Here is a 12,614-nt window from a genome sequence, read left to right on the forward strand (position 1 = left end):
TTTTGTGATAAAAATACAGTAGCACATTAGTTACTCTCAAAAATCAGTTAAATGATGTTGAAATAAACTGAAACAAGGAACGTATATTTTCTAACGCTAACAAATACTACCAACATTATCGCACAACTTATAAAATGTCCCTAACACCAACAATGACATAATATCCGAAGGCACTTCAACTGTCCTTAAAAAAGGACGGTGGGAAAGTCTGGGCTAAAGGGAAGGCCCTACACCTACAGGAAATCTCTTTTCTCTTATTGTTATTAGTAGAGCCTCTATTTCTCTAACATAGTTTGGTATCAATATATGAAGCCTTTTAAATGCAACATTTTCTCTTTTGCCCTTTATGGCACAGGCATAGACATAAAAATTCAAAATGCAGTATTATAAAAAATATATATCTGGTCTCAAGAGTATCACAGAATCACAAATCTTGTCTTAAATGAAAGCTGAAAGACTGCTAATCAATTTTGTCTGATGATTTTTAGAAATTTTAATTTTTATATTTTTATGTACGGAAAGAAAAACTCCACTTCTATTTTCAACTTATTCTTTAATTTGCAATTTGACAATTTCCTGTTACAAAATTATTCATGTACGCCTATAATGTGAGAAAATGCTCTGAAAATGTTATTCAATTATCTCTATTATTGTCTGAGATATTACACATTAAATCACAGTCTAGTATATACAGTCGCGAAGCTCAATACGTAGTAAATATGCAAACATTAGATAGTTGCTCAACACTAGGATCGCTAATATCGCCTCATTACAGGCAATGCAAAATAGTATCGTCACAGTCTATTGTTTCTAGCACCCTCAAAACTCAAGCTTCGTGACTGTGATTAAATGTTGAAAAATGTAAAATAAACGAACTCTGGATATTCAACGCAGAAGCTTGAGCACATGTATTTAAAAATGGCGTGAAAACAGCTATTTTCTTTCTAACGACCTTGAAATTTCACTTAAATGAAGTCAATACTATTAAGTATTTTAGGCTAAAAATAAAATTAATTTTGACATATTTAGTCATGCCTGTAGGTCCTTCCCCTTATTATTAATGTGGACGACCGGTTATTTTTAAAAATATACACCAAGTCAAGTGTAATTTACGTTTATCTAAAGTTTATTGCCAGTCGAACATCCTATCTTCTTATTATTTTGTACACTATTTTTATTTGGTTTCTATTGCAAATAACTTCTCACTTTGTTTCATTGACTTTAAAATGGTAAAAAAAAAAATAACCGGTAAACCGATTATTTTTTATCGGTTAACTACTTTCAGGTTAAATTAATTTTAAAATAACCGTATAACCGATAACCGGTTATTTTCGAATAATCTCCCATCCCTAATTGTTAGTTCCGACGGGAGGATGATATTGATTAATTTTCACTTCATGCCAGGAATCGAACCCAGATCCGCCAGACGTGTAGCAGGATATGCTACCATTGAGTCACACACAGAACGTTAGAGCCGTGTAGCTTATCCTGGAAATTGGGAAACGCTGAGATGAACGGCAGTTCCCACACGGCGTGACGTGTTATGAAGGATGCGCAGGCGCGGCGTGAAGGCCTGTAACAAGACGCGCATTGTCGACGCGGCATGACTGAGCGATGCTATCGGGCTCCGCGCTCCACTGCTTCTGGGAAACAAACCCCGCGTTGTGGCGTCCGCATACAGAGCGCTCCGATTTAGATGCTGCCTGTGCTGCTAGAATGTCACTGTCCATGCTTCTGGGAAACAAATACTACTCTGTCTTTTCTCCCAAATAGAGGAGATTCAGAATGTATGTTTTATTACAATATAGGTGGCATGTCTTCCATCAATTGGTTGCCTGCTCTGGTGTCGTGTCTAACATCCTCTGTACGGATAGTGTAGGGCGCACAACGAGGGGAAGGGTTACAAAGAATTACCAATCTATACTAATAATAAATCTGTAGCCGAAATTTTTCTGGTAATTTTCGATTTTCCAAACATAATTGGTCCTAACATATATAATTAACCACCCTGAAACCGAAAATCGCTTTTTTGACATTTTTGTTTGTATGTCTGTCTGTATGTTTGTTAACTTTTCACGCGATAATGGCTGAACCGATTTCGATGAAAATTGGAATATAAATTAAGTTCGTTGTAACTTAGATTTTAGGCTATATGGCATTCAAAATACATTATTTAAAAGGGGGTTATAAGGGGGCCTGAATTAAATAAATCGAAATATCTCGCTTATTATTAATTTTTGTGAAAAATGTTACATAACAAAAGTTTCTTTACAAATAATTTGCGATAAGTTTTATTCCTTGAAAAATTTTGATAGGACTGATATTTAATGAGAAATGAGTTTTAAAATTAAAATAACTGCCATCTAAGGCCGTGTAATGAATTAAAAAACAAATGACTTCGTCTATAAGGGGCCTTGGACAGCAACAATCGAAAGCTATGAAACATAGCCTACAGACAATGTTTCTGTGTTTGTATGAAGTAATATCGGAAGCTAAATTAACCGATTTGTATAATTAATTATTATTTCACCATTGGAAAGTGTAGTTTCTCTAGATGGATATAATGCTATAATGTTATTACAGTAACTTCTGAGTGAATTGAGGACAGGTAAGATTAAAATAGCTTCTTATGCACAGAAAACTTCATAGGCTAGTCTGTATATTCGTTTCCTGTATTTCTTAAAATAATGTTTATGTACACATTCATTCTAATCTCAGAGAATTAACGAACAACGAGAGTGTATTGATTTAGTACGCAGTAATAGTATGTTAGCTTAGCATTCCATTACCGTATTTTATAATCCAAATTTTAACTATGCTCAATTGAATCGAGTTAAAATACATAAAATACATATTCATTAAATGCAATGCAAAAAAATTGGGTAATGAGCCAAGCAGATTATGTTGCGCTGTTGTAAAAGTTGTTCCTCCTGAGATTCAAGAGCCCCCATAACAAATTAAAAACTTACTTATCGGAGTACATCCGTTATCAACACACTTTTTATATAATATAATTTAAGTTATTTAAGTTATTTGAAGGGTTCAGAACCATAGTGGGCCAAGCGCCATTTACTGAATACGTAGAAACAAGGGTTAAAATTAAGTTATTACCATAATTCAATGGAAACATATAGCAAGAAAAATAAAGTTTACACATTAAATCTAAATGATGTCAACGTTCATTAAACTATGGTTGCATGTAATAACAATTAAGAAACATGTTAAAGAAATTGTCATTGCACACATGAGTGGTCTCTGGACCAAAATGATCGCATTTTAATTATTTAAATACAATTTAAATTATGTAACATATTAAACGATTTATCCTTCTATCAAACACGAATATTCCCTGGATCAAATGTCCTGTTTTAATTATGTAATTACTTTATATTTATTTCTAACGGGTGCAGCGGAGCGCACGGGTATGGCTAGTTACAAAATATAAACACCTCAAAATACAACTCACTGGCAGGGTCAGCTTAGAGTTGGGGTTCATAACTAGGGACCGGATTTTTATGTAATATCAAGGTGTGAAATATGTGCATATTTATGTAAGAAAAATAAGCTGAATATATACCAAAATATATAAAATCATGAAAGTATTTAATATCAATATGTGGCAGGTATAGGATAGGTAAAACTCTCCAGTTGTGATTTCATAAAGCATCCAAATTTTTACCGCATACTTGACACGTTACTATTTTTCCATCTGTAGTGAAACCTTCGTTCATCGCAATCCATGATTTTATTTTTGTCGTTAGGATTGAAGATACAGGGGCCATTTTAGTTAGTTAAAAGCAGTAGATAAACTCACTCGCACTTTATGCTGTAATTACTAAAACTAGAGAACTGAGTGAAATGACTGACACAACAGTACGGCAAGCACTGTTTCGCTTTACTGGATTAGGATAAAATAAGAGGAGATGTGGGACACGTGCATTTTAGCTACTCCCTGTAAGGAACAAAGTACCTACTGAAATCTCGAACTATAGGCATTTACAAACTGTTGATTGCCTGGAAATAAGGACCTTATGTGTCGTGCCGAAATATATATTTTCTTGGGTAGGTAAAAAGGCTTTTTAGATCTGTGTATTTGAAATCGTAAACTTCCCTAACAGAAGTTTTTTTCCCCTTTTAGAGAAGTAAAAATGAATAAACCCCCTAAATATATAGATTTATGTAATATCAAGCCATAATGTGTAATGTGGGGTAAATATGTAAAAATATGTAGTATCAAATTTGATTATATTAATGGTAATTACAAGATTCGCAAAAAATTGTTATTTATATACGGTTAGGTTGAAAGGAATATAATATGTAATTACATAAAAATCCGGTTCCTATTCATAACCTTTTTTGGCCAAGACCCAAAGTTAACTGGGCGATAAACTTGCGCGACCCATGGGCCTGTTTTGAAGTTAAACCGTGTTATTGTAATAAAAACAAGTAAATAAGTGTTGTTGCTTAGTCAACTGTCCGAACACAGATCTGAACTTCACAAGTGACACCAAGAAGGCACCACTTGTGAGTAGAGTGACCAGATTCACATCGATAAAAAAGAGGACACAAAACTTCAAAAAGGAGGACATTGTTCGAAAAAAAAGACAAAAAATATGTATACTTAGATTTAGGCATAGGCTAATTGCATGGACAATGATCAAAATGGTATTGAGTAATAATAGTCTATAATTTCATCGCATACTGTAAATTGTGAGCGAGGATTTAGTTACATGAATCTTGTAAAAACTGGAATTAGAAACCGCCTTTCAGTGAAAGAGTTAGCACCCTGCTAACAATACATCTTGAAGGGCCTACTCGTAAAGAATTTCAATGTTTTGAGTGCCCATAAAATAACGTAGACCTGTTTTAATGTGATGTATATTCGGCAGTATTGATTCTAAACATACCTACGTCTAAAGATTTACTTACATAAGTATATCTAGAGTGTGGTAAGATGGATTGAAAGTAATAAAACTGCAAGAAACAAATTACATAACTTTTTGTTTCTGCATAGGCCTGCTTTTTTAATTTTATCATTCTACACAATTAGATGTAACTAGTGGCTTGTGCAGCAAATGCTGCAAACTAAGTTCATTAGATGTTCAATTAAGCATTTTTCAGATTTATTTTCAATGAAGAATACCAGATATTCTGAAAGTTATTTGCTTCCATAATAATGAAAGATACTCTCTCTCGAGCCAATACTGAAGAGAACCACGCATATAAATATCTACACAACACCGCCATTAAATATATGAAAAAGACCCAACCCCACTTGATTAATAACTATAAAAATATTTGATTTTTAATAATATTATTATCTTACGTAAGTTTTATAGCTTTCAGTAACTTATACTATATATACTATATAGCCGCCACTCAGTAAAATATAGAAATCAAAATCTAATTTAAGTTATTCTCTACATCTATTTATATAACCCCAAAACGTTTCACTTTCATATCATCAATATAGCATTAACATGTATAATTAATGGAAAATAGTCACATCATGGCATTAACTACAATAATATTTCATTTCTAATGGCAATAATGTCATCAAACCACCTCAAGTTTTGTAGTTTTTAATATCCAATACACAGCTCTACCCAGAAAATTACACACCACAGAATCGAACCTGTAAATCATTTTTAGTAAATTAAGTTTTTAATAACCAATTTAATTTGAGCTCTAAATATGTCAGCATTCTTGTAGATCATGGCCTTCGTGTAATATTGTTTACTGTAGTGTGTGTTTTGTTTTATTCTCAAATGCAATTAGCTAGTTTAGCTAGTTCTCAAAACTATTTTTCTGAAAACTTTGAGTTCCAAGCTTCAAAATGAGGGGCCATTTATTAAAATCCGTTCAGCCGATTTCCCATAATTTCCATTACCAATATTTATATATATATATATATATATATATATATATATATATATATATATATATATATATATATATATATATATATATATATATATATATACTGCACAAGCATTTCGCAATTTGCACAAATATAATTTCTCATTTGTGCATTTTTGCGGGAATGATTTATTTTCTAGCTTTAACCCTGATCGCGACCCACACTTGGTAACCACTGACACATGCTGAAAGGAACACAACCTTACTTGTACATTTGAATCTGTACATATTTTTGTGTAGGTCTAGTAGGCCTATATTGAGTGGTAAGAGTTTATGATAGGCTTAAAAAATAGAGAGAGGCGAATAAGTTGGTATGTAACTGCAGTAAAAGATTCCATGTCAGCAGCTACTCTGGACAAAGACCTTCTCTTACGTCAAATCATATTCGTTTCATATTACCAAGATCGGGAGTTTCTTTACTACGTAATTATAAACGGTGAAGCATTTACTGGAAGTGGCTTCGTCAACGAATCTTGCGTGACTTATATATTAAATTCTTCCCTACTAAGAAAAAAACTGTGCTTTGAAAATTATACAGGGTGTTAAAAAATAACGTTTACAACGTTTCAGGGATGATAGAGGAGGTAAAAACAAACGTCTGTTTTAAGTGACAAAACTTAAGCAGATGCGCCGTTTTGCCGCTAGATGGCCTGAAAGTTAGATGATTTGACTTCCGTCACAACACACACTGGTTCTGTTTGTGCACGACCCTCTTGTAGGACCTTATCTGTTGCCTAACAGTCTCCGTGATGGTAATTATTTTGTTTTTCTACGCGACGTCCTACCACAACTTTTAGAAAATATCCCATTGAACATCAGAGAGCGAATATGGTTTCAGCATGATGGTGCCCCTCCACACTTTGATCGTCGTATCAGGAACCACCTAAAAGCTACATTTCCCGATCGTTGGATTGGCAGGGGTGGGCCGGTACCGTGGCCACCTCGATCACCGGACCTAACCCCACTGGATTTTTTTTTTTGTGGGAAGAAGTGAAACGTTCTGTGTATGAGACACCGATCGATACGGCAGAAGACTTAGTTGCTCGCGTTGTTGAAGCTGCACATGTTATTAGAGACAATGTTGGCCTCTTTTAGCGTTGCAGATACTCCATAGTACGAAGGTAGGGGTCTACCAGTTGTGCAATGCCTTCAATGGACGGCAGTTTGAACACCACCTCTAAAACGACAATTGATCTTGTTCTTTATGGATTATACTAACACTTACGTATACAATAAACGGCGCATCTGCCAAAGTTTTGACACTTACAAAAGATATTTGTTTTTACCTCCTCTATTATCCCTGAAACGTTGTAAACGTTATTTTTAACACCCTGTAGATGTAACATAAGCCTATATTATTCACTGACTGAAGCACACCTGTTGATGTAAAACTGAAATGCTTTTCTTATTTAATATAATGTATTATTTTTATGATTTTATACCAAGTTGACCAAAGATTAATTGAAAGAGTGGAATTTGATACAACCAGCTATTCCAAAAGAAACAAATCTATTCTTTCTTCTTTGTTGCTGTATTAGCTACTAGGGCATTGTGATCCTAAACATTATTTATAACATTTTCGCCATGTTCTTTTATTAACACATTAAAATGTCAAAGAACTTTCACTCGCACTTCTGTACTCCATGACTCACTGCCGCCAGAATGGAGACGTGGAAAGCGGAAGGAGCGTTTCTAATTTCATAACCATAGAACGAGTTATTACTGATCATTAGACCGGATTTTAAGTAAAAACCTATTTTAATCCTTCGAGTCCACACCTGTGGAGTAACGGCTAGCACGTCTGGCCGCAAAACCAGGTGGCCCGGGTTCGATTCCTGGTCGGGGCAAGTTACCTGGTTGAGGTTTTTTCCGGGGTTTTCCCTCAGCCCAATATGAGCAAATGCTGGGTAACTTTCGGTGCTGGACCCCGGACTCATTTCACCGGCATTATCACCTTCATCTCATTCAGACGCTAAATAACCTACGCTGTTGAAAAAGCGTCGTAAAATAACCTAGTAAAATAAAAAAAAAATTAATCCTTCGATGATAAAAGCATAAAATCTTGCAAGAACACGTCTCATAGAAAACTGTACCTAAAATTTGTAGATACTTATATAAAACCTAAAAATGCCTATTTGGATGATGGAGCACTATTTGTCATTTTATGGTCAAAACACGTACTTTTTTTTCGATTAATATTTATTGTAAATTCCAAAATGTATTTTTCAGTTTGTCTTAGGGGAGAGTCGGGTAGTATCGGACAGTGAGTTTATTTCATCTACCACACGATGATAGTACCTGATTGACATGGTTACGTTTCTGTGATGTCGCATAGAGAAACGTAACCATGTCAATCAGGTACTACCATATGGTGGTAGATGAAAAAAAAACGCACTGTCCGATACTACCCGATGTCCGATACTACCCGACTCTCCCCTAATTTTTAACTTGGACTGTACGTATAATATTTGGTGGTTTGTTTTATGGTTGTTTTATTACATTGTAATATTTGGGCTGCTACGACGCACATAATAAAATAAGGGTTTCACAATCTGTCCTTGGAAAAAAAAAGATAAATTGTGCAATGCTGAAAATTAAGACTTCACAGGCTTCTCTGTTACATCAAAGGCTGCAAGAATTTCCGGACTTGACATAGGATGGACAGACAACAGTCTATACACCGCCACGCGTGTGAGCTTTAAAATAAATTGTTTTTGTTTTAATTTGTACAAATAGAAGACTGCTTACAAGCCGGAAGAAAATTTAATTCTCGTTGATGTATTTATTATCTTCGAAGTAGGCATATTTTGTAAACACAGTGGCTGTTTCTGATTTGTTGTAAACAATACAGCCCTAAAGGTACGAATCCAAGTTGAAAGAGAAAAACATGCAACTCAGTGCTTATGGGCGAGAAGTCCTACCATACTGAACTATTGCAAGTTGGGTGGAAGCGAGGCATTCGCTTTCAATCAAGAGTTGACATCCGAAGAGCTTTACACTGATCAGTGAGAGAGATGTCCAGAAATGCTGCTGCAGATGGAGTCCGCCGCCTTCCAAGAATTTGGCAACGTATTGTTGACATGGCAGGAGACTATATTTGAAGTATGTAATGTTAAAAGTAACCTAAATAAATTTAGTGTGAAACAGTAACTATGTTGGCATTACTTTTCGAATTCTCTAGTATTATTCAACGACTTCAAAACGGCGTAAATATTAAGGATATTTCAGGAGACTTTAAGATAATATTTATTTATTTATTTATTATATTTTATAGATAGATATATTGTAGGAAATCAAATTAATATATATTGCCTTTTCAATCAGATTCGCTTTTTATCAATCAATCTTCTTAATGTATCCAGCTGTTTGCTGACAACATAAAGTCCACTATAGTCCACTGTAGTCTATTCAGTTGTTTTTCTCGAGAAATGAGGGGTATTTTGATCGGTGGTCATTATAGATCCCTGTTACTAGTAGCCAGAGTTGGGGTGTAGTCAATATATACTGCAGGGCTGTGTCTTTTGCAACTGGTACTGATGATTTTAATTTACTTCTTTTGTGGTTTATGGATGGACAGTATAGAAGAATGTGTTCCAGATCTTCATCATGATTATTACACCACAGACAAGTAGGATTATCAGAAATGTGAAATCGGTGTAGGTACAATTTATTGAGTGACAACGTGACCTGTTCTGGCTCTTGTTAAAAATGTTTGAACATGTCTGGGCAAGTTTTTGTACATTTCCAGGTCATTTGGTTTCTTTTGTACAGACTGTAAAATTTTTCCTTTGTCAGAAGAGAATGGCCTTTATAATGAATTAACAACTCTTAAATACCCATTCCCATATGATCGAGTTTTTCTACTTCCACAATATTCCTTGACTTTCATGCTCTACCCAGCGAATAGGGATTATAAAGAATAGACAGTGAGCGAATTTTCCTGTGTTTTGTTTCTCTGTGCGCCGGCGTTTAGTTCCACTTTCAAGCGCTAGAGGTTAGTGTAATCGAGCACACGCTAAGATAATAATTGAGAATAGAGTTGAGACACAGGATCCAAACATCGCCTACCTTATTGCATAATCTAGTGACGCTTTGCTTCAAATAAATTGAGGGGCTGGGTGCAAGAAGGGCATTTTAGAGGATGTGCCCTTTTTGATTAAAACGCTTTATTGTATTCTCTGATCTGTAATGCATATGATCACCAAGTTGTAGTGCAATATTGTGATCATAGAGGTCAGGAGTACCCAAAATGTAAAGGCGTGCATTGGTAACATCATTGAATTTTCAACATCAATTTTCTCAAAACTTGCATTTGAGAGAAGTGCCTTTCTTGCACCCAACCCCTCAATTCAAGTTAACAGCTTTTCCTTATTTCTCAGTGACAAACTAGTTGTAATAATAATATTTTATATTTCAGATATAATAAATTATATTATAAAATAATATAATACATTATAAAATTAAGTATCGAATTCGTTTAATAGTTGTATATAATATAATATAGGTACATACGTGGACAAATTAGACTAAAACGTTTTTCTTTGAAACAAAATATAATTCCTCATATCAACTATCAGTATAATTCACAGAGTCTCTATTGTTGTAAAAATGATTGTTTACATCTCCTGGTATATTTTTCCAATGGTTAAGTATATTTTGTCTGGCTGTGTTGGTACCACTGGTCTTTTAATTATATACTGCAGAAGATATTCAACAGTCTGTTCTCCCATGGCCTGCAAGAAGACCGGACATGAACGAAATTGAAAATGTGTGGTCTATACTGAAGAAGAAAGTGAACAAAAAGAGGCTTACAACAAAATATGGACTCATTTAAGAACTGTCCGATATCTGGCTAAATGATGCTGATATTCAAAGAAAGTGTCAAACTTTGGTTTCCAGCATCCCTGACAAAATCGACGGGTTAATAAAGAATAAGGGAATGTTCACAAAATATTAGTAACCTCCAGACTCAATTTTCTGTTCATTATTTCTGTGCAAAATACATTTTTGTTCATTATTTCTGCCGATAAATACAGCTTTGTTGCACATATAATTATCTTGTCTAATAATTTGTCCACCCACGTCTGTATATGGTTTTACTTCTCGTAAGAGTTTTGTTTTTCCATTTTCAGCGCTATCAAATCATTACATATTTTAATTGTTGTTGGGGGCCAACGTCTCAACTCTCATTATAAAGGAACTCTAGAGTCTAGACATTACAATTAATGACGGATTTATCATTTTATGGATCCAATTTATTTTGAGTACATAATGTACCTAGATGTATTAATTATATGTGTTATATTTCCGCTGTGTCGACTGCTAGCTGGTGTGATGTCAGCGCCAACTCTAGGGAGAAAGCAGAATCTCACGCTTTAGCTGGCTTGAAGGTCATTGAAATCAGTCCGGCTACATCAAAGGTACCGACGTGAAGTGTCCATTCTTTATAATCCCTATTCGCTGCTCTACCTAAACACGATGTTTGCCGATTGCAGGGGACTTGCTCTGCGTGTTTATCTAAGCAGAAAACATTGGCTTTCTCCCATATCGACGGAGTAGTGAGTGTACCATATGCATGCAACTTGCCTGCTAGACGTGGCCTCCTCCGTTCCAGTCGCCCTCCATCCTCCAGACGCTGAAGGCGTAACTGAGGCGTTCGTGCGCCATGTACGAGCACGACGACGTGACGGCGGAGGCACTCATGAGGGCCAGTCGCGTGCTCGGGCTGCAGGATCCCGGGGCCCTCGATTCACTTCCTGTAACAAAGAAATCACTCAGTTATTAACTCCGAACTCGAGGTTTACGGATTGTAGTACAAGCATATCCTCATGTTGTCTAAAACAAGTCGTCGTTGTTCCTGCAATAACTCCTATGTGCAAAATATAAAATTGTTCAGTAGGAAGAAAATAGTACATTATGCAACGAGCCTATAATGGTAGTAATTAAGTCGCGAGTATGTTTATGAAACGAGCGCAAGCGAGTTTCATAATTTTCATACGAGCGTCTTAATTACCATTATAGTCAAGTTTCATACGACTTTTTATACTCGATCATATTTCTAACTTGAAATTAATCAGAAGTATTCATTTTATTCTTATGTGACTGAAGAGCGGAAGTGGCCTTGTGCATAGCTCGTAAATTGTGAGATGTGCGCAGACGCGAAAGTATTGATTTTTTTCCGAGGAACAGATGTTCACATTGACCTTGATATAATCTAGAGAGTAAACTAAATATTAATATTGATATAACATTGAAATTAAATTAGACATTGAAAAACGAGGTGACAAATTGAATTTATTTGAATATTATTTACAATTAACGCTAATTATTATAGTAACAGAACATAACCTTCTGCGACAGTATTGGATTTCCAGCCTCCGTGTCTTTTCGCTAATTGTCCTTCGATTGCATATCCGAGAATAATCGATACTTGCGGTTTTATAATGGTACAATCAGTACAATGGAGATTTCTCATTGGCTGAATTATAATGAATAGGTGTACTTTAATGAGGTGCATTAAAGGGCTGCTACCAGGTGTATAATTACTACATTTCGGCATGGTCGAGCATAAACACATTTATTCATTCTATGGCAGTAGTACATAGGAGATTGTGAATTCTCACATTTTCGGAAGAAAGAAATATAATTACATAATAGGATATTTTATTATTTGCTGTATCACTATTTAAGTTAGT

The 12,614-nt window shown here is 35.0% G+C and overlaps 1 protein-coding gene across 1 annotated transcript in view; it reads right to left on the bottom strand.

Annotated features, from left to right (window-relative positions):
• Positions 1 to 12,614, bottom strand: part of LOC138708844 (twist-related protein 1-like) — a 65,255-nt gene that overhangs the window by 22,744 nt on the left and 29,897 nt on the right. The window contains exon 2 of the mRNA XM_069839080.1: positions 11,506 to 11,675. Within this exon, the coding sequence (XP_069695181.1) occupies positions 11,509 to 11,675 (167 nt within the window). The 3' untranslated portion in view covers positions 11,506 to 11,508. The remainder of the gene's footprint in view (positions 1 to 11,505; positions 11,676 to 12,614) is intronic.

Source organism: Periplaneta americana, chromosome 11 (assembly GCF_040183065.1).
Source record: "Periplaneta americana isolate PAMFEO1 chromosome 11, P.americana_PAMFEO1_priV1, whole genome shotgun sequence".
Classification (NCBI taxonomy): domain Eukaryota; kingdom Metazoa; phylum Arthropoda; class Insecta; order Blattodea; family Blattidae; genus Periplaneta; species Periplaneta americana.